Below are 22398 nucleotides of genomic sequence, written 5' to 3' on the forward strand. Positions count from 1 at the left end.
TTGAGAGAAGGTTTTAATTACCAGTAGACCAGTATGGATTTCCCTTGCACCATGAGCGGTATCTTAACCTGATATTGAGTCTAATTTCAGTGGACAGGGACACTAGGATTCTGGTATTCATTCTGACAGACATTAATTAATTTGTCTGCTAAAACAATAGAGATTATGTCCTCCTGTCAATCTTGCTGGCTACGTTTTACCTTCGGTGTACAGTAGTTGACATTAGGACAGCTGCAGAGTTGGCCCATGGCACGTTTTTACATCTATATATAGAATGTGTCTCAATTGGTGGTCAAAATTTTAAACCATAAATGATTGTGGCAGTGACTGTGACGTGATTTTCAAAAAGTGTTTCAGCTAATTTGCAAGAAAAAATGGCAAAGTAGCCCCAGCCTTTGTGAGCTAACTGCAAAAGCTCAGCTCTAATCCAGGATGAGGCTGACTAATTGGCCATGGCTCTGGGTAATGAACCTTTATTATTACAACGGCACAATTCGCATTACTAATAGCATGATGACCTAATGACTCAATATGAGAGTGGCTTAAAACAGACTTAAAATTCCATCCCTCTTACATACTACTATTGGTAATTATAATAGGTTTGGTTTTTCACTGACATTTCATAGGACGCTACGCAGTTTAATAATACTACTGGGTACATCTGGGATTCAGTTGTGTATTTTGAATAGAGAGTGCGTGTTTTGTTCATGAGAAAAAATGGACGTCACTACGCAGTGACAGTGATTATGTGAACTTGGTAACAGGCGTAATTATTAAAAATATTTTTCTCAGGAGAGCAAAAGTATCTGGCTCAGATTGAGTCAGTCGCTTTTTAGCTGACAGCAGGTGCATTAGAGGACCCCTGGTGTGTGTGTGTGTGTGTGTGTGTGTGTGTGTGTGTGTATGCGTTTGTGTGTGTGATATAGCCTAAATGGGGAGGGAGCTGGAAGCTGGCTTGCTGTCAGTGTTATGTCAGTATTATCTTTAGTCGGCTCCAGCTGTATCTATGTGCGTCTATGATAAACTTGCACAGGATCGGATTTCTCCTCTTTTTATGGACTTGTCGTTCTATCTCTTTCCATTTCTCTCTCCCTCTCAAGTTTAATCTGACATATATAAAGTGGCTCGCCCCCTCTCCATTTGTGGCAGAGGGAAATCAATTCAAAGTAATAGAGCTTTGCGTGTGTCTAAGTGAATGTGCTGGCCTTAAGAGTCTTAGTTTCGTGTTTCCTCCAGCACCTTGTCTCCTGTGTGCGCGGCGCGCTAAAGCCGAGGCTGGTGTGACTCTCAGGTGTGCGAGTGTGTTTCCTTGGCAGCAGACAGTGCTGTTGTTTCCCAGCGGTCAGGTGGTCAGACAGTAGGGAAGATGACATCACCCTGGAAATATCTCCTCTAATCCAACGCCGCTCGCCTTTTCTCTCTTTCTGTCTCTCGCTCCAGACCAAATATGGCACCCGCATATTAAATGAAAATATGTTCCATGTTCATGTTTTGGCGTGTTGCTGGTCTCACCTCACGTCCTCCACTTCAAAACCAGCCAGGCTTCTGCTGTCAGGAGATGTACAAGTCAAATTTGCATTGCCTCGCACTGCTCAGATATCCTGTTGACAGACAACTATGTCTATCATGTAAACAATCGTACGCAAACATATAAGCTTTGCAAACTCCCTGGTGCTGCTGACAAACGGCTTCATATTTCCTTCTAGGCAACAAATTTGTTAACTAGCAGCGAGTTCCAGGAAAAGTAGCTTTTACATCAGCGGCCACTGCTGAGACAATTTAGCCTTGTTCATGCAGTAGATGATAGATGAAACATTGTTTATCAGTCTTATGCCACAGAGTGTGCCCAATGCCAGCTCTTCCTGTCACAGAAGCAGCACATGACCTCTCAAAACATGTTTACTCGCACCATATCCTAATAACAAGGGCCGTGCACACAGGAGAGCAGAGGGAGCTAAGGTATCCACCGATGCAAGGTGTCCAGAGATGGCAGGGCGAGTGTCTCTTCCCAGTACTCTGGACACTTGTTGTTGTTGTTGTGCTGAGGAAGTGTACAGCGGCTAAGCGGAAGCTCAGTTCTTAGAGCGCGGCCGGCCAAGCCCAACAAACATCTGTGGAATGTCACAGCCGTCTCTCCTCCCTCCCTTCCTTTCCTCTCTCCTCTGTATCTCCGTATCCACCCTGCTCCTCCCTGCCACTTCAGGCATTCCTTCATTTTCAGTTTTGATTTACTTGAAATTAAGTTTTGTATTCTCTTTGTGTGTGTGTGTGTGTGTGTGTGTGTGTGTGTGTGTGAATGTATCCTCCTGTCTGCCAGAAAGTCTCCGTGTCTGTGCCTGTCGGATTGAGAGAGTTAAGAAGGAGACTGTGTTTTTTTTTTTTTTTTTGTTTTTTTTTTTTTAATATGTCCAGTAGTTAATGGTAAGTGACAGGGTAGTGTCACGTTAACAGCTTTGACAGAATTTGTTGGGAGTTTATTTGCACCGTGATAAAACACAGAGGCAGAGTGATTAAAAACACAGTGATGAAATGCTGCAACAAGACCTAAAAGAGATGCTGTCAATAATCTGCAGATGAGATAAAAATTCCCCAAGGGTCTTGTAAAAACATCTCCTCTCAAAACAAACAACAACAAAAAAAAATCAAGATGACAAGCTAGGACGCAACTGTGTTAGATAACAAAGTCCAAATGATAGCAGAAACAACATATTGGAGAATAGTGGAGCAAAAATGAGCCCCGTAAAAGGACAAGGGAAATGAAGCTAAATTAAAATGCCCCTAATGCAGGGAAATCTGGCACGGTTTGGCATTGCAACCCTAATCCCTAGATTAAAAAATTACTATGCACAGTGATTTATAGCAGCTGAGGCAGTGAAGGAATGAATCTGGATGCTCTGTCCGCTTAGGTTTACATGGGTTCCATGACAGCAACTGTTTTTCGTTGCCATTAGCTGTGACAACACCAAGCCACAAATCCATCTGCTGGCAAGCCTGGGTACAAAACACACATGGAAGATATTGAGATGTTGATGTTGATTGAGAAATTGCTTTATTCAGAAACACAAAACAGTTTCTTCCCATTACTGCGTTTGCCCTCCGTCTTTGTCAGGAAATACAAAACAAGTTTTTGGGCTGACATTGTAAATAAGAGCTTATTCTTAATTGACCGGCCTGCTTTAACAAATTAGCTGGGGGTTCATCGGATGTGTGCCAGGCGACGGAAAAATGCGCACAGTGTCCAGCGCAATTTGTAAACGTTTGAAGAGACTAAATAGCGGCCTGATTGTTAATATAGAAGAATGCCGTTCTGCTTTGATGTGTCAGAGTTGGTGCAGGTACAGTGAATAAGCGCTCAGATGATGGAGTAAAAAGTCAAAGGCACATTCTGGACACGGCCAAGAATCATCGCACATGCCTTTTTGTGATTTTATTTTGGCTCGATTGTTATCCAGCTATTTTTGCTTTTGTGTGTGTATGCGGAATGTGCCTTTTTGACTTTTTACGTACATCCAAATTTCAATCTAACATTTGTAAACAAAACAGAACTTTGATATGGTGAAACGGCCGATCACCTTGTGAGGCGTGCTGCACAGCAGGCCGCCCAAGTGACAATGATAGAGGCTGTCAGTCCCGCTCGGCTCCCTCCCTCGCAGCGATCTCTCCTGGCTGGCGCACAGGTTGCCGCCGGCCTTCGGCACCTCATTTCCATGGCATGCCAGCTGAAGGCAAATGTGCCCACCTGCCCTCCTTTGTATGTGGCCCTGCTCCAAATCCTCACTGGATTATCTTATTGTCTCCTTATCCAGTCAAAGGCCACCAGCCATTTGCATCTGAGAGGTGGAGCAGGGAGTGTCTCTGTGGACGATCAGAGTGGCGTGTGTGTGTGTGTGTGCATGTGCGTGCACTTGGTGTGACAGCGACGAGAGGAAAAAGAGAGCAGATCACAGAGCAGCCCAGTCCATTTTGCCTGTTAATAGATGAAGAGCAGAGGAGCCGGGAGGGAGAGGAAAGGTGGAGACGGAGAGAAAAGATGATTAAAAGATCTTGCGGCTTTTTGTCAAGGGCTACAATGGAATCTCCCCCCCTTTTTTCATACTCTGTCTCAACATGACAGAGATAGAGAGAGATAGGCAGATACAAGCAAGTAAAGAGAGATGCCACTAATCTATGTAACAAAGGCGATACAAAGACGAGTATCAAATTGTTTTGAAGGCTGTATAACCCAGTATTTTGGCTACACTACAGCCCGCTGTATCACATGATCCTTTCTCTCCATTGTAATGTTAACTTTGTATTTAATCCCTCCAATAATAGAGCAAACAAATGAGATGAGGAATATTTAGCCGTTTAGAGAGGGATTTCTGTGGCCATTAGCCCATGCAGAGGTCAGTACACCGGTGACTCACTGTGCACGCTGACAGGTGGTGTTTGTATGCGTGCGTGTGTGTGTGTGCACGATTCAGCGGTACTCACAACACTGGCATTGGTTTTTAGCCTTTTCTGAGGTGCAAGTGGGATCTCACTGCAGGGAAGATTGCATTCTTAAAACCCCGAGAAGCTGTCTGTTATAGCCAGGTTGAATGTACTGTAACGGGCCTAATGTTTCATAGTTCGGGGACCCCAAGTTGTTCTTGAGGGGGGTCCAGGGGGTCCCTTAGCAAAATATGTCATAGTTTTTAGGGCTGAACAATACTGACAAAAAATCTAATTGCGATTATTTGACAGAATATTGCAATTGCGATTCATATCATCTTCTTGTCATGATCTTTTTAAGAATTTTAAAATTGTTTAAAGAAAAGTGATTCTGTTAAAGAAAAAAATCGATGTCAGTGTGCAGGATTTACTGAGTTTCAGTAGGATGAAAGGTTTTCACCAATATTGTACTTGATTAATTGTTCTGCTCTAATAGTAATAATAATTTCATTTTGATTTAATTTGAAGATAGGACAGACAGCGAGAGAATGTTACAGGAACGTTGTTTTGATCTGAAGGCTCACTGCTGTCTCCTTACCCACTTAAAAGATTTTGTATAAACAGTTGTCGAGTTCATTAGCAAATCGTATCCAACAACAAAACCTTCCCAGATGGGGGGTCTCTAAGACAAAATATTAACAAATGGGGATCTATGGCCTCATGTGCATCTATTTGGGGGCCTTGACATGAAAATGTTTGGAAACCACTGATGTCGTCCACTACATTGCTGTCCTAAAGGAAAACAGGCTATGTAGGATATAGGGAAATATTTGATAAATGTGAGTGTTTTCACTTGCCCATACCTACACTTACCCTGCTCATCTCCCCCTAGCTTACACACACACACACACACACACACTGTGTTTACCAGCTGCTGCTTCTGTGTGTATGTGTAACCTACATGCTGGGGTGTATGCGCTGGTGTTTGGCGTAGCAGCAGGCCGCGGATGTTTGCAGAAGAATTGGATTTGGCATGATGCTGTGTGTTTGCGTATGTCACACATGTGGACAGGACAATGCTCTCTCCGGGCGGCGTGTCCTGCAGACGGGACAGAGCCGAATGGGATTGTGCTGCAGTTTGCCACACCGCCAGCTACTCTAAATCCCATCCCCTTTGTGTGTGCGGGGGTGTGTGTCAGGGAGTGACACAGTGACGAGAGAACATGTCAGGTGGTGTTGTTGTTGTTGACGTTTTTGTGTTTACTCGGCTAAGTGCTAACCAAACACCTGTTGACGCGTGTGCCACCCTTCTGTCAGCGATCATCTGCGACTCTGCAGCACCAGCAGGGCCCTCAAATAAGCTCTCCGGGGCGTTATCAATACATGACTTTAGTCTTTGCTAGTAACTGGACTGAATTGGAATTAGGATTTTTGCCGTTCTGTTTCCCAGCCGACCTTTTAATAACCTCTCCAGCCACATGATCTTGTTGCAAATTCCTTTCCATGCCGTTTTCCATCTTGCCCTCCCTTTGATAGGACGCTTGGAATAAGGCAGGCCCGAAGAAGGTCCTATTAGCTTTTTTTAATTTATTTTTTTTATCTTCAGAGTTGTCGCTCTATCTGTGATGCCGGCGAATCGAAAACAATCAGCCTGAAAGAATTTCTGAGTCATTTCAGAAACGCTTTTCTCTGCTGCAGTTGCAGATTCAAAGAATTTTATCCATGCTGAATAAAGCCGAATAAAGAATCACTGACTGATGTGTTGGCGAATGCTTGGAAAGAGCCACAGCCTGGTCACTGTTGGCTGGCAACGTGACCAGTCAGAAAAATCTTTCAGTGTGAATCAACTTCCATGAGAACAGCTGGCATTTCTGTTAATCTTCTTAACCAATCAGCTGACACTGAAAGAGCGATCTGTACAACCAAATGTGTAGAAAAGCGAATTGAGTCTGGTTTGATATTGTGTGTGTGTGTGTGTGTTTATGTCCTGGTGTGTGTGTGGGGCTGTACTTCTGCCTGCCGAACCACAGATGGCAGCCCTCCACCTTAAGCTCATTGCTGCCCTGCAAACAGACGTGTGTGTGTGTGTGTGTGTGTGTGTAGTGTCAGGTCTGCTTTGCGTGTGAGGGGAGAGTAGACTGCAGTTCTGTTGATGTCTGCAGAATGCAACAACACACCTCGTCTCCCTCTCCTTCACTCTGTCGCTCTCTCTCCCTGTCCTTCCCTCCTTTTATCCTTCCCCATGCCTGTTTCCCCTCTTTCCTCCCTTCTTTTTACTCCCTGCGCTTAAAGGAATACACAGTTTTTGGGAGATTGGCCCGTTTAGTGATGACAGCATAGACACCAAAATCATCCATGTGTCCCAGGTAAATTCTTTACTTCGGTGCTTTCATGATAACACTTGAGCATAGCATCTTGAGTGATAGTAGGCGACTAGCATTATCTCCAAAGTGAGAACTTGTAGCAGCTCTAAAGCTAAAGAGTAAGTAATCTGAAATGATATGCGGTTAAGTCTCACAGTTTTGTGTAAAAATTATACAAAATATGTGCTGTTTTGAGCTACCAGGGACTACTTTCTCAGTTTCCATAGAATGTGTACATGGTGGTGGGTAGTGGGAGACTGTGTACAGCGCAAAATCACTGCACAGCAGATGAATACCTGGTTGCTCAGCTGAAATAGTTCCAAAAATAAACCCGTCTACATCAACTATATTGAGTTTTTAAAATGTATGAATCTACAGGCCACATAATAAAAACTACTGACAGCGTTTTATTGCTAAAAGGTCAGTCTTCTTTCTTTGGATAATTATAGTTGCCTACTATCACTCAACATAGTGTATGCTATGAAGCACTGGTGCAATTGCTCTACCGGGGACACGGATGATTTTACTGTCTGTGTTGCCATCACGTAACGTACAACGGACCCAACTCCCAAAAAGTTGGTTTAATCCTTTAAAGGAAACTTCACACAGCCCTCGCCCCACCCCCACTGGCCTGTCTCACCTCAGGCCCGCCACAGTCTAGACCTGCCTCCTCCCTTCAGCTCCATGCTGGGGTAATGAGAAGGCGGGGCACATGCCTGCCTACCATTCCAGCCCCCCTCTACTTTCCCCCGTCCTGCTGTTTCTTACACACACCCTCCAGGTGGTTGGCTGATGTGGTCTGCCCCTGGACTGAACACACACACACCACAGAGTCATAGGAGCCTAGTGTAATTTACCGCCTCAGCACCGGAGCAGTCGTGACACACCTCCCAAACAAAGGCGTCTTTGCTCTCTCTGTGCCAACATGTGGCCTCATTCACCAGTTGTGTTTTCACACCCTCACCTGGCTGCTCACCAGTGTCTCTCTTGTCTTCTCCCTCTGTTTCACGGCTCAGATGACTCTCATCCAGTCAGCAGCCTGTTATTAGCTATTGCACCTCGCTTCTACAACCCCTTGCTTTTCTCCAATGCCATTTCATATCTTTTATCCTACCTTTCCCAGCAAGGCTACACAATTGATCATGTGTTTTCGTATAAAGCAATTAATTATGATAGAATATTGGTACGTTGGCAATTATTAACAAATTCTGTTGCACTTAGAATGCCTACTGTGCTTGAAAATGGTCAGGATGTTGGGGCAAAAAGTCCAGTAAAGTATGTTTTTTTTGCCTCAAATCATGGAGACTTATAATTGTGATCACACGATAATGGGGTCTATTATTTTGGCCATAATTGTGCAGCCTTGTTTCCCAAGTCTCTACCAAAATTTCATTTGAATCAATCCGTAACCATGAGGTATTTGTTAGAATTAATTAATGCACTTCGTCAGATTTAAAAAAACAAAACAAAAAATAAAACGCAAACTTGGATGTCATCGGATATTCCCCGTAGTTGTAAACATTCGTTAGTAACAATGCCAACGTGGGCCAATGCCATTGCCAAGTCACTGTCTCTAAAACCCCGCTGGAGTGACGGCAGAAATCTTGTGCCGTTTGCATACATATCGTGGCAGCATTGCTAAGGATGTCTTAAATCTCTCTCTCTCGCTCTCTCGCTCTGACTCACCTTTATTAGCCTGCTAGCTTCCAGCTAGAGGAATTTGAACATCACACACTGATAGCCAACCACCAACTAGCACTGTTCACACTGCCTTGTTTTCCAGAAGAGAAAAAAAAAGACATGTAAGATGAATGTCAAGCTCTGAGGGGCTTAGGGCATCTCTTGACTACGTAGGTGGTATTATCTTATTGAAGCGCTCTCTCTCTCTCTCTCTCTCTGTCTCTCTCTCTCTCTCTCTCTCTGCTCCTTTTCTTTCTCTTTAATCCTCTGCAGAGTAGGTGTGCCAGAGAGAGAGAGCGCGAGAGAGAGACAGGGAGAGAAGACTGATATTTGCTTAGCCAAATCCTCAGAGGAGGCAACCCTCTTTGATCCACTTCCAAATTCACCGCGTCCGCTTTCATTTGGTCATCCGTCAGTTGCTCTGTCTCTCTCTCTCTCTCTCTGTCTCTCTCTGCGTGTGTGTGTGTGTGTTAGATGAGACCAGGCTGAGAGAGAGAGAGAGAGAGGAAAGCCCGGAGACAATGGCCTGCGTTTCACTCCGTCCCTCTATCCCTCTCTCCTTCCGTCTGCCTTGTCCTGGCTTTCCTTTTCTTCTTCAACTTGTCGCTTTTGTTGTGTGCAGTTGAGGTCAGACTGGCACAGGCAGGCGTTGTTGTAAGCATAAGAGCTGTTGTGTGTGTGTGTGTGTGTGTATGAGAGACAGAGAGAGAAAGTTACTGTTCTAGTTGAGCTTATTTGCTAGAATGCCAGGGTAAGTCAGGGCTTGCCCCTTTGTTTTACACACAGCGCAATCAACACTAGACAGACACACACACACACACCACCTGTCAGCGCTCCAGTGTGAGTCACTCGCGTCCTGACCTCTGCATAGGCTAATGGACTCTCTAAACTCTCAAATATTCCTCATGACATTTGTTTGCTGTATTACTGAAGGGATTAAATACATACTTAACATGACACTGGGAGGATGCAGCGCTCTGTTTATTATAGTCTGCAGCGAAACCAAAACACAGGGTTGTCCAGCCTTCAAAACAATTTGATATAGACATGCAAGGCGTCCCTGTATCACCATGGGTTGCGCAGATTAGTGAGTGGCATCTTCCTTTACTCACTCGTATCTGTCTCTGCCTCTATCTTTCCTATCAAGAGTCTCTGTCATGTTGAGACAGAGTATGAAGGAAGGGAGAGATTCCGCTGTAGCCCTTGACAAAAAACCACAGGTTCTTGTAATCATATTTTTTCTCTCTCTCCACCTTTCCTCTCCCACCCACCTCTTCTTTTCTCCCTCTATATGAACAGGAAAATAGACTGGGCTGCTCTCTGATCTGCTCTCCTTTTCTACAGCAGTCACTTCTCTACCTCCACTGTCGGAGTTATTCATTGAAAGCAGTACAACTGTTCACACGTGCATATTAAAGTGATATAATCCCAAATGACTCATCTCTCTCTCCCTCTCTCTGTCTGTCTGCAATAGCGAGCACCTATCCTGCGCCTTCACCTTCTTCCTGCATGGCGAGAGCAATGTGTGCACCAGTGTGGAGATCAACCAGCACCAGCCTGTCTACCACCTGACCGAGGAGCACCTCACCCTGGCTCAGCAGGCCTCCAGCCCCTTCCAAGGTGGGTCCTGCGCTTCACCCAGCGGCGTTTACGAACTGTGAACTGCTCACGATGCACAGGGAGGAGTTCCAAGGCGCTCTTCAAGTAAAAGAGCCTTTACAGAGCTTACAGAGCCTTTATTGCACGGTTAGTTCAAAAGAACAAGACAACCGTAAACATGTCGTCGTCGTTGTCGTCGTCCTCCACGAATGATGCAGACCCCCTTTGGGCCAATTAGTAACAAATATGTCACCTTGTCTTGACATGTCATTGTAGCGCCCCCCTTGGGCCAAACAGTGTCATTTTGAAGATGCTGGAGTGCAGTGGTGAGATGCAGCATAGCCACAAGTTTTTGTGAAAATCTGATCAGCGTTTGCGAGATACACGTGACACATGGATGGACAAATGAACAATGTTGCGCCCAAATCTGTCACCTTGTTTTGACCTGTAGTTGGAGCACAACCGATGGGGGACTCAGTGTTATTTTGAAGATGCCTCAACGCAGTGTTCAGATGCATCATTCCGCCCAGCTGTGTCTGAGATAACGTGTGAGACAGACAGATGGACAAACAAACGAATGAAGGCTGATTCATACTTTCTTGTGAATGTGTTTTCTGATGTAACTACTTCTATGTTCAGGAAGACTATTTATTCGCTTCAACCCAGCAAATAGAAATGCAGCTAATTTGCATTTTCTTTTTTGGTGACATTACAAAAGTTCACTTGACAGCTGTGCAAACATGGCTAATGTCACCTAAAATTCCAAATATGATTGTGTGTTTGTAGACACATTACTGCTTCCTGTGACTCTGGGACAACGCCTAATGCAGCTACTGGAAGGCAGGATAATCTTCAGGCATCCCACACCCAATTTAGTTCAAAGTGACTTTATTGAGTTTGTTAAGCAATGCACACAACCTGTTACCCCAAGGAGATGATGCGTAACATCGAGTAAATCAGGTCGTGAAGAAATGTGCTCTCAGAACAGCCCAAAATCATTTTTCTCCAATCTTCTTGTAAATGTGAAATGTTGAATACTCAGCCTGCACTTGGGAGTGTTGTATTTTGAATGAAATCTATTAGTAAGCTGGATGTGCCGCGCAGGGGGCTGTTGCCAAGATAATGTGTGTACGACATTCTGTTTGGCTATCTTTATTACAGATTGGCATGGAACCAGTTTAAAAAAAAGCCTCAGTACTGCTTATAAATTATAGCAAGTATAATGGTAAAAATCTGTGGCTCCAATCATATTTCATCATTGGTTCTTTATTGCTCCCCCCTCAAACACTATGTAATCACTTACCATCGTTAAGCCTTATGCTTGCATTGTCATTAACACAAAGAGATGGTAACCACTATACAAATACATTTGTTATTCACTATAAATACATTTCCAAACAAAGAGTTTGACGTTCATTTATTTGCGGAAGGAAACGGCTTTCTGAAAAAGTTATAGATTACAATGCTGTCGTATCAGAAATGTATCATATCAATATCTGTATCGAATATGAGGTACAAATATCACTACAGACAATTTCCAGACATTGCCCAGCTGTGCTCTGTCCTTCCCTTCGCCTACTTCGCTGCCTCCTCACTCTAGCACACCACTTGGAGTGATTGTTACATGAAAGGACCCTATCATTGGCTAGACAACAAAATGCCACCGACACCAGGCTTTGATAGTGCAAGCATTTCAGCAGCAAAAGCGTCTGAAAAGAAATACCTGCCTGGAAAACTGAAAAAGCAAGATGTGTGAGACTTGAGATTTTAGTTGGGCTAGGCATTACTTTTACAGATCATGATCCTAAATGTCTTTCTTTTGCTCCTAAAACTTTCAGTTTAGGAGCAAATTGTCACCTCTTACCTTCTCGTCTATGGTAACATGTAACTAGACTCGATTCAGCCTTCCCCCTCTGCTGTCACCTCCTGCAGCCTAATAACAGTGATCACTTACTCCATTCACCACACTAACTCCTGTATATCCAACCCCTTTACTGTTCTCTCCATCCCTCTCGCTGTCCAGGAGGGAGGTAATAATATCACTTCTAGTTAAACACTAGTGCTTTTGACTAAAATGAAACCGTTATTGCAACTTGCTCTATGGATTCAGCTTAATGAATCTTATTCCTGTAGGGATGGTGATGGGGTTTGCCAGTGGAGCAGGTCGATAGTGCGGCTTCCCTGTCACCAGCTAGAGGAAACTTTACTTAACACACGGCGCAACCTATTGGTCAACAAATCTTACCTTCTGTTTTTCTAGGCATGTGGGAGGTTCTCAGACGTTTTCATGTCACTTCCCTCCAAATACACACACATTAGGCCACTCCAATTGGGATCAGTTCTAGTGGATGAAATTATAGTGAAATTAAACTATTCCTCATTTTGCGGGGGACCCACCGGAACCCCCCCCAAGGACCCCTGGAGGTCCCCGCACCCCCTTTTTTTTCTGTTTTTTTTTTTTTTTTAGAACCACTGGTTTAGAAAATGTATATACCCCAATGAAGCAGACAAGTGTTTCCTTACAGTGTGTGTGTATTTCACTATCAGGGCTTCTTTTTTTTTTTTATTATTCTTCGAGCACGGTGTGTGTCCGTGCGCAGGTGTGTGTTTTCACCCCCGCAGTTTATCTCTTCCTGGCTGGCCAAGCGGAACGTCGAGGAAGGGCTGACTTCCATCCCCCTTCATCCATCCATCTCCCCCCCCCCCATCCTCTCCTCCTCCCTCTCCCCCTCACCTCTGCCAAGCTTGGTTTACTGTGCGGCAGAGCGCTCCGGCAGGCAGCCCTCTCCAGGATGTGACCTCATAAAAGGGCGCACAGTGAATGTAATGAACTCTCAGCCCATTACACTGATCTGAGCACATTTGACATGTCTTCAGGGAGCCAGAGATAGACTCACAGGCAGAGGGAGAGAGAGAAGGGATGGCGAGAGGGGAGGGGAGGGGAGGGTGGGGAAAACAGCAAACCATTTCCATAATTGTGCTGAATTTGATCTCTCTCCCCCAACTGGCCTCGGGTCTTATGGCGTGTGTGTGTGTGTGTGTGTATGCGCGCGCTTGCTTTCAGCGAGAAATGCAGAAACGCAAGAGAAAAGGAGTGGGGTTGAATTTAATTAAAGCTAATATGGTCGGCTGAAGCTGGATGTTGTTGTTGTGTACTGCAACATAAATAACCCTAGTTGTTTTCTTTTTTTCTTTTTTTTTATGTCAGTTTGTTCTCCCTCTGTAGTCAGTCCATTTGTGCTGAGCTAGTGGATGTAGGTTGCAGTGAGGTATTAGGCTGGGGGGCATTCAGGACACATACTGTTGTCTTAACAGTATACATGAAAGAGCAACATAACAGTTAGACGGCATGTTTTATGCTTTAGCTGCTAAATAAACATTCTTGCATTACAATATTCTGAATGACTCTCCATTAAGTTAATTTAACAGCGTAAAGAATATTTGCTGTCTAGGTACCAAACTCACTTATAGCCTTGAATAATCCTATGCTGGCGATGTTCAATTTAACACACTTGACTCTGCAACCCCGTCCCTTATCTTCCACCCCCACCAGCCAGTTGCATCCTGTGAAATGTCTGGGGATTTTTGGACCTGTACACTTGATTTTTTTCCTTACAAACATATAAGTCCCAAATTTTCCCTTTTAAGGTGTTGCAGGATTTAAGAGGCGAGGCCCACCGTCTGCAGGCCATCTTGTCAGAAAACACCCTCTACTGGAAGGCTGCTAACGCGCGATCTCGTCCTCCTTTTCCTTCCTCTTTTCTCTCGTTGTCTCCCGCCATCTTTCCACGCTGGAAAGCCGTTCTCTGGCCCGGCCACAGGATCAATACCCGGGGACAGAGGCCATCCAGTCTCGTAATGACACACGCTAGAAGAGCCGAGCGGAGAGGGACATTAACAAATGGTCACTCACACACCCACCCAGCCACTCTGCTCCTAGCACAATTTATATCCCCCCCTCATTCACATATGAGTGTGTGAGAGGGAGACAGAGACAGAGAACGCATGCATAACAAGCTGTCCAAGTGACAGGCTGTGCATATATCCGTGTCGAGTTTATATGCATATGGTTTGTGTGCTCGTATGTATTATGCATGTTCATCTATGGTGCTATCTGCATTCACTGATGGATGCCAGCCTGTTCTATAAGCAGACTGATGGGCTCCCTGTATGACTCCCACATGGCTGTGCAGCGGAGTGTGTTAGCTGTGGAGTGGCCCTTTTTTTTTTTTTTTATACGGCTCTGTTTATGGGCTCTGAGAGGCCACCGCTTGCCAATAATTGGCGTCTGTATTGCTCTGTAAGTATTTGGCGAGTCAGGTGGGACCGGCTGGGTCCAGTGGCGCTCTGGAAAGGTCAGAGCGCTGCTGATTCGGAGGGATGAAAGGACGGGAAGGAAAGGAAGCAGAGGGATGGAAAGACGAGAAAGAAGGAAGCGAATGGATAGGAAGGAGAAGGATGAATGGAAGTGGAAGAAAGGCAGGAGTAGAAGTACAGGAGGTAGGACAGGGGATAAAGAAGAAGGACAGAAGGAGGGAGGAAGGAAGTAGGACAGATGATACGAGAGGAAGGAGAAGAAAAAGGAAAGAGGTGAAGGACGGAAAGAAGAGGACAGAAGGAGAAATGTGGAGGTGAAGGAAGGAAGCTAGGAAAGAGAGAGGGGTAAGGATGGGAGGAGAAGCAGGGGGGATGATAAATGTGGAATGAAAGGTTAAGGAAAGATGATAGGGAGGCTAAGGAATGAAGGAGGATAAATGTGGAATCAAGGAGAAGGAATATAAGAATGGAAGGAAGAAGGAGCGTAAGGACAGAAGTGGGAGGATAAAGATGGAAGGAGAAGGAAGTGTGAGGAAGGACAGAAGGAGTATTGGGACGAGAAGAAGGAAAGAGGACATGGAGGTGTAGGAAGGAAGCGATGGAAGAAAGCGAAGGAGCGATGTTCTGCGATGCTGACCGGCATTCTCTTGTCTCTTTCCCCCCAGTGATCCTGAGTCCGTTTGGTCTGAACGGGACGTTGACAGGCCAGTCGTTCAAGCTGTCGGACCCGCCCACCCAGAAGCTGATCGAGGAGTGGAACCAGTTCTATCCCATCAGCCCCAGCGCCAAGGAGAGGGTGTCGGAGGACAAGGCGGAGGACATGGACTGGGAGGACGACTCGCTGGCCTCTGTGGAGGTCCTTGTCGGTAAGCGCATCCTTCTCCCCAAAGAACTTTTTGCCATCGTTGTTTAAATGCTAGTAAGTCAATGCCATTGCTAGAAAGATTTGTGGCTCAGAAATAAACAATTCTGCACAGTCAGACTTTGTTGTCATGGAACTTTTATTTATTATATTGTATTGTATTGTATTGTGGTTGTATCAAGATAAGCATATCGTTCCATCCCTAATGTTTAGAAGTGGTTGTTTTAGTCTATGTTTTCATACTCTCTCCCTGCACCTGTGTGTCCAGGCGGTGTGCGGATGGTGTACCCGGCCTGCTTGGTGCTGGTGCCCCAGTCCGACATCCCCGTCGTGGCCCCTGTGGGGTCCTCCCACTGCACTGCCGTTTACTCGGGTGGCCACCAAGTGCCTGCTTCCCAGCGAGAGCCCGCCATCTCTTCTGTCACCCTCACCCCTCCCACCTCGCCCGAGGAGGCGCAGACAGGTACCGTTACACACGACAGAAAATTCAAAACACGGGAGAATAAAGACTTTGCCTATAATATGCAGTCTCCGGTCAATGCTTGCTCTTTAGCTGGTCCACGTCATTAGCATTGGTTAACCGTGCTCTTCCCTCTCCAGTGGACTCCCACTCCGCCCAGAAGTGGGTGAGGCTGTCTTCGTCATCGGATGCCTTCAGCGTGGACAGCACCAGCCATCATGGAGGCAAGATCCCACGCCGACTAGCCAGCCAGGTGGTGGAGCGCGTCTGGCAGGAGTGCAATATCAACCGAGCCCAGAACAAGTACGTCTGCCATCGTCTCTTGAAAGAAGCACAGAGTGATTAGCTGACGTTAACCCTACTATAGATGCACATAGCCAGAACCCAGAAGGCTTTGCTAGATTGGGGCAGCAGTAGCCTCGAGAAAAGAGGCTGTGACTGGGAGCTTACCAGTTTGAATCCCCAGGGACAATATTGCATGGGAAAGTGAGTGAGAAACACTCTTCCTCCCCTTATCAACTACAGTCAAGGTGCCTTTGAGCAAGGCACTTAAATCCCTACTGCTGCAGTGGAGCTGCTCAGTGGCCAGCAGTAGCAGACTAATGTGACTGAATGTGTGGAACTGTTTGAATGTGAAACGTTGCTGGAAAAGAGTGTGCATGCTCAGTTGCATCCCTGGATAAATAAAAGTTCAAATGTATCACACATCAAAAGGGCCCATACATTTATTACAGCACACACCTGCTGGCTGCACATCTGTCACATACACACTACACTGTCACATACACACTACATTGACACTAAGTGTTAAACCATTTCCCTTGAGGCTTTATTATTCATACATACACCAAACAATAGAAGACTAGGAGAAACTAGATGGGAATAATGATCTCCAGTAATTAAAAGGTTAGCTTGTAATTGTTGTCCCTTGGTCTTTTGTATTATTCACCCTCAGTGAAGCTGACACATTGGGAGCACCCCTGGATCCATTGCCCCATGACCAAGCACAGCATGCCAGTTGTAGTTAGCTGTTGGCTTGTCAGCCAAATACCATGGCTCCAAGCGGGGCTATGAAACCTCCCTCAGCACAAGCCTTTTTACATCCGCCACTGTACACTACAGGCAAACAAGTTAGGGCTATACACATATGAAGATTTGTGTTTCAAACTGAAAGTATAATCATTTCAAACTGGAAGTATACGTTCCACTTGTCTGTTTAGAAACATTCTATTGTATCCTGCATGGCTTCTGAAAGGGGGCGGGTCGGAGGAATTTGCTAGACTCGCGATCCCAACTCATCAGTGGAAGTGTGTTTGATCGTGTTTTTCTCTCCCCAGGCGTAAGTTCTCAGCCACAACCAACGGTACCTGTGAGGAGGAGCTGACTGAGAAAGTTGGAGCGTGGGATTTTGTGGAGTCTTCGCAGAGGTCATACTGCAGCTGTTCCAGGTGTGTACAAGTGTTGCTTATATGTGTGCGCTCAAAGCCTTTTCAAAGGGGTTATACAGAGTCTACAGAGCTTTGGCAGAGAAGCTCTTAGTCAGCGAAATGGTGTCTGCAAGCTGTATCCACGTCTGGAGTTTGACAAGCATATTATTCTTCATATTTTTCAATTTATCACTATTTTGTATAAGTGACAGCCGTGCCAGGGCTGAAACCTCTGCTTGGTTGTGTGTTTCTGGAAGTCAGACATTTTTATTCCCACACTGATCGGAATAATTTGAGGGAGAAAGAATAGTCTGACCTCTGATGGAGCACTTTAGGGACACGGTGGTGGTAAGAGGAGTATGTGTGTGTGTGTCTGCAGACTCTTAATGTTGACAAATGAGCCCGCGACATGTGGAGTGGGTTAATATGTAGCAGTTTAAATGTCGCCTGTCTTTTTATCTAGTAGGATGGAGACAGGCACACTCGTATGGTTTACTGCGTATCGTCTGTTGGGACATGGAGGGGAAAAGGCTGCAGTCAGCATGAACCCCTTTTCTATCTCGGTTGCATGCACACACACAGAAACACACACACACATCGCACGCAAGCATATAATTAGCTGTTTGACACCTTGCACCTCGAGACTGCATGTTACTATATTCTTTGCTTCCACATGCATGCACATGATTTTTGGTGGATGGGTATTGCCTGAATCCAGCCTCATGAATAGCTCAATTTCAATAACTTTTGCATTCTCTTGTTAACCACATTATGAATTTAATGGCTCTCTTTGGGGCCACGTTGCTGAATTCATCAGCGGTTCGATCGTCCCTCGCATGCTTCAGTCGTCAACCTAGATCTCTCCGGACCAATCACAGTTGCAAACAGTGGCTTTACTCACGTGGGTACATGTAAACACAAGCTAGTGGCATCCAGCCCAAATTGTCCAATCAGTGAACTTGATGCCGGTATGCTCGAATTGCATCCTCAAAGCGAGCCTGAACCAGACCAATAAATTGCACGAAATTTAAGATGTGTGGTTAATGAGCGAATAAAATGAAAATGAAAATGAAAACAAGCGTTTCGATGGGCTGGATCCCAGCAAGCATGGGTTTGCCTTGATTAGGGAATTCCTTGCACTAGGCCGCCTTTCCACCCAGGGAGATGAGTGGCCAGGCTTGGCCCGCGGAGGCAAGCAGGGCGGATAGGGCCAGTCAGCTGGAGCATGTTAATTTGTTGGAGGCCACCCAGCGTTTTGGCAGTACCAATTTTAATGGCCATTAGCTGGGTTTGTAGATGGGGAGCCTGTCTGTGTGTCTGTTTATCTTGCCATGTAGTTGTCAGGACACACAAGTGCCCAGGCCATTAGAGAGGCATTGCCTAGTCGTCAACACCCTACTCTCCGACCACAAGAGTAGGCTGAGTGGTGACCCGGCAACAGAGAGGCTAAAGAAACACTGATGCTGACCTTAGAGGCTCTCTGGACCATGTCTGTATGGTTTTGACAGTGGCAGGGGTAAGGCAAGGGGCAGGGGAAGAGCCGCGGTAGCTAGGCTGGCAAGTGGGGAGCTGTGAAAGGGCCAAGGGTTTTTTATGGGTGGGTCATGTGGTCACAGAGCAGACCTTTGGCAGGACAACCGAGAGGTCCTGATCACCATGGTCAAGCAATGGCACGCTGTGGCTACCAGAAACGGCACAACCACAGCCTGGTGTGTGAATAGGCGATAGGGCTGGAAGATAGAGATGTTGGTTTTGTTTACTGATAAAGATGTAAAGATGGTATGAAAGCTGGATGACGCAAAGTGAATTTGTTGGCACAGCACTTGGCTTATTTGCTTTATTGATTTCTTTTTTTCCCCTTTTTTCCTTTTTTAAATCGCCGTAGTCACAAATTTGCCTGATGCAGCTGTAAAACCCTTGTCTCTTTTTGGCAGCTTCATTACCTTCTCATAAATAGTCATGGAAACAAAACTAACGTATAGGCTCTAAAAAGATGCACTGTTTGTTCATTTCATTAGATACAGTGCAAATTATTGAGCAAATTATGAATGCTCAATAACATTTGTTGATTAGATGTTGCGGTCTAACACTTGTGCAACTTAATTGTTGTTTGAAGTAAGTGTTTCTCGGTAATTGGTTTGAGATGGATTAGTGGGGCGGCCATGTTGCAGGTGAGAGTAATTGAGGTAATTGGAAGAAGCAGATGTGAGAGTTTAGAAGGAGATTTAACAGAAGCTGCAGATTTAACAGAAGCTGCAAAAGAGCTCCGTACGCTATGAATATGAAAAAGACTTGTTCCGCATCTTCAAGTTTTGATAGATTGTTTCTGTCTTCGGCATATTTCTCTGCTGCCGTTTTGCTTGGAGTCAGCGGTGCCTCATAGTCTAACATATTTCCCCGTTTGTCTTCGCCCCTGCAGATACAAATCGGTGAAGCAGCGAACAGGCAGTACCCCGGGCCAAGCCCAATCAGCGGGCCAGCCCTCGCAGCCTCCCACCAAGCACAAGGCCGGGGGGGAGAAGCCGGAGAAGGGCGACAAGCAGCAGAAGAGACCCCAGACACCCTTTCACCACCGCAGCCTGACCAGCGACGACTCCTCCATGGAGACGGAGGCGACGGCGGGCCAGAGGCTGGCCATGAGGGGCCAGGACGGAGGGAGGTTCCCCGGCATCCGCCCCGCTGACGTGTCCACCATCCAGAAGCCCCCCCAGCTCCACAGCGGAGGGGTCGGCGCTGGCGCCGGGCCGTCGGAGCAGGCCAACTCCCCCCAGCCCCCGCCGCTCAGCCCGCACCCCTGCGAGCGCGGCGAGGAGCCGGGCGAGGGCATGAAGAACCCTTCCACCCCCAACAGCCAACACTTCTACCAGCCGCCCCCGGAACCCTGCCTGGTCGGGGTGAAGGGCGGCGGCGAGGAGCCCGGGGGACCCGAGGGCCTGACTCAGCACTTCCACTCCCACCACTCCCACTCCCACTCCCACTCCCACTCCGGGGCGGCGGCCTACCCTGAGCCCCCAGAGCCCACCGTGTACGTGGGCGCGGCGGTCAACCTGGAGGAGGACAGCTCCCACGCCCCGTGGAGGTTCTTCAACCTGCCCCGGAGGAAAGAAGCCGAGATTCCCACGCCGCTGCTGCCGGGGGACAAACTGAGGGACGAGGCCTTGGCGTCGCAGGACAACCTGGTGTCGGTCACAGAGTGAGTGACACCTGTCAATCAACATTCACTATTCGGTGCCCCCTCTCCGCACGGCGAGGGCAGTAAAGGCTTTAGTCATTCGCTGACTGACTCACTGGTTAGGCATCCAAGCCCTCCCACCTTTCCCCCTCTGTTACACAGAGTGGCCCCGGGCCCCTTTTGGAGCACTTCCCAATAGTCTAGAAAAAATTGTTTTGAAAGAGCAATGATACAAAACACACCCCTCCCCACCCCCCTCTCTCTCTCAGATGCCCCCCACCTCATTCCCCCCTCACCCCCCAGCCTCAGAATGTTCTGTGTAGCGCTTAGCTGCACACAGCATGTTAATCTCTTGCTATGTGCCCTTTTGACATCATACATCACCAATGTGCAGGGCCAGCACTACGCATTGATTCCCTAAAACACACACGCACACACACACACACACACACACTGACACCGGAGCTAGTGCAGAGGGAGAGTAATGGTAGGGTTAGATAAAGATAAACCTCTGTTATTGTAATAGGGTTGAAGTCTGTTAAACTCACTTCTCTGATAGAAATACTGTCCTCTCGCTAATTCAGGAGCGTTCCTTTTGAATTGGCACAGCCGGTAGCATAGCTTTCAGTCTGGCAGGCACAGCGCTCATTGGAGCCTTATTGGAGAGAGACTCGCGCCAAGAAGAAGCTGTAGCACTTCATACTGGCTAGCAGGGAAGAGGGTCACAGATAAAGAGAGACGGGGGGCTTGTCCGGCGGGCGGGCTGACAGGGCGACTAGCAGGCCGCAGGGTGGCCGTGGTGGGAATTATCGGCGGGGTTATGCAATCCCGAGGGGCCGGCCGCTGGGTAGGGCTATTCTGGTGTGCTGTAATCCTCCCGGCCACAGCTCCGAACGGCGGCTAATCTCTGGCCCGGGCCACTGCACACCGTCGCCTTGCATCAGAGCCGGACAGGCGCGACGAGAGTGGAAAGAGAAATGCAGGAGGCAGGGAGGGCAGGGAGGGGGAGGGACAATGTATAAGTTGGGTCAGTCCCTCCTTTCCCTCGGAGCAGCCAGTAGTCTTCATCTTTTCCCTCCCCCCTTCCGTCTCTATTAGGTACGAGGAACAACAAGTAGGCCACAGTCATGGCTACATAAGAGATTTTGATGAGCCATGCCACAGTAACAAGTGATGAATGTGTCAGTCTGTAGTCTGTGAGCAGTCGGTGCTGAAGTCACCACGTTTCCATAAACCCGCTATAAATGTATTTGTTAGACGGCAAACAAGATGCATCCAGTCCTGCTATGTCAGCCATCAGAATTGTTTGCAATCACTGCCATTTCTGTTATTGTAGATAAGGATGTAGCAACACTGGCACCTGATATCGGACCAGTACCAGGCTACAACAGAGCAGTGTCAGAAAATTTTCCTGATGCTGAAATTGAATACAGAGAAGTATTTGCAAGACTTAATTTTCTGTTTTTGTGTTTTTCTGTTCACATTTTATCCAATGAATATAAACTCAGCTCCATCTATCTTGTTAGGTAACTGATTAGACCGGTACTCTAGAATGGCCATTATTTAAAGTTTAGCTCTTGGAATCCATATCAGGAGTGAATAGGTGATATCTATCCTCCATGAATGGTAGATATCTGTGATAATCACCCACCACTACTCCACAGTCCTCACATCTCCGCGTTCCCCTGTCCCCAGGCTGATGTCCACGTCCAAATGGCCCCTGAAGGTGTCCGACGAGCGCGTGCAGATGTACCGGGCCAGGAGGAACCAGTACCTGTCCGCCGCCATAACCGACGGAGACCACGAGCCGGAGGTCGACCCCTACGCCTTCGAGGAAGGAGACGTCAAGTTCACCTTCTCCAACAAGAAGGACAAGACGGGCGGCGAGCGCGAGCCCGGCAAGAAACACAAGGTGAGCAAGCAAGCCGGGTCGCGGTGTGAGAAGAATGTTCCGGAGGATCACTGGTTCAACCCTAGCAGCAGCCAATGTTGGCAGGACTAGATTAGATGTTGGAGCACCTTGCTGCATAAATTTACATATTAATGAGGAAAAACTGATTTTCTTTCAAATCAGCATTACATACCTTTAGTTCACCAGGAGCGCT

At 46.7% G+C, this 22398-nt stretch overlaps 1 protein-coding gene across 1 annotated transcript in view; it reads left to right on the top strand.

Moving 5' to 3' along the window:
• The window catches only part of med13a (mediator complex subunit 13a), a 75144-nt gene that overhangs the window by 29350 nt on the left and 23396 nt on the right, over positions 1-22398 (top strand). Inside the window, exons 4-10 of the mRNA XM_078286738.1 lie at positions 9931-10076; positions 15038-15238; positions 15503-15697; positions 15835-15997; positions 17032-17142; positions 19541-20314; positions 21989-22205. Of these exons, the coding sequence (XP_078142864.1) occupies positions 9931-10076; positions 15038-15238; positions 15503-15697; positions 15835-15997; positions 17032-17142; positions 19541-20314; positions 21989-22205 (1807 nt within the window). The remainder of the gene's footprint in view (positions 1-9930; positions 10077-15037; positions 15239-15502; positions 15698-15834; positions 15998-17031; positions 17143-19540; positions 20315-21988; positions 22206-22398) is intronic.

This window comes from Centroberyx gerrardi, chromosome 11, assembly GCF_048128805.1.
Source record: "Centroberyx gerrardi isolate f3 chromosome 11, fCenGer3.hap1.cur.20231027, whole genome shotgun sequence".
In the NCBI taxonomy this organism is placed as follows: domain Eukaryota; kingdom Metazoa; phylum Chordata; class Actinopteri; order Beryciformes; family Berycidae; genus Centroberyx; species Centroberyx gerrardi.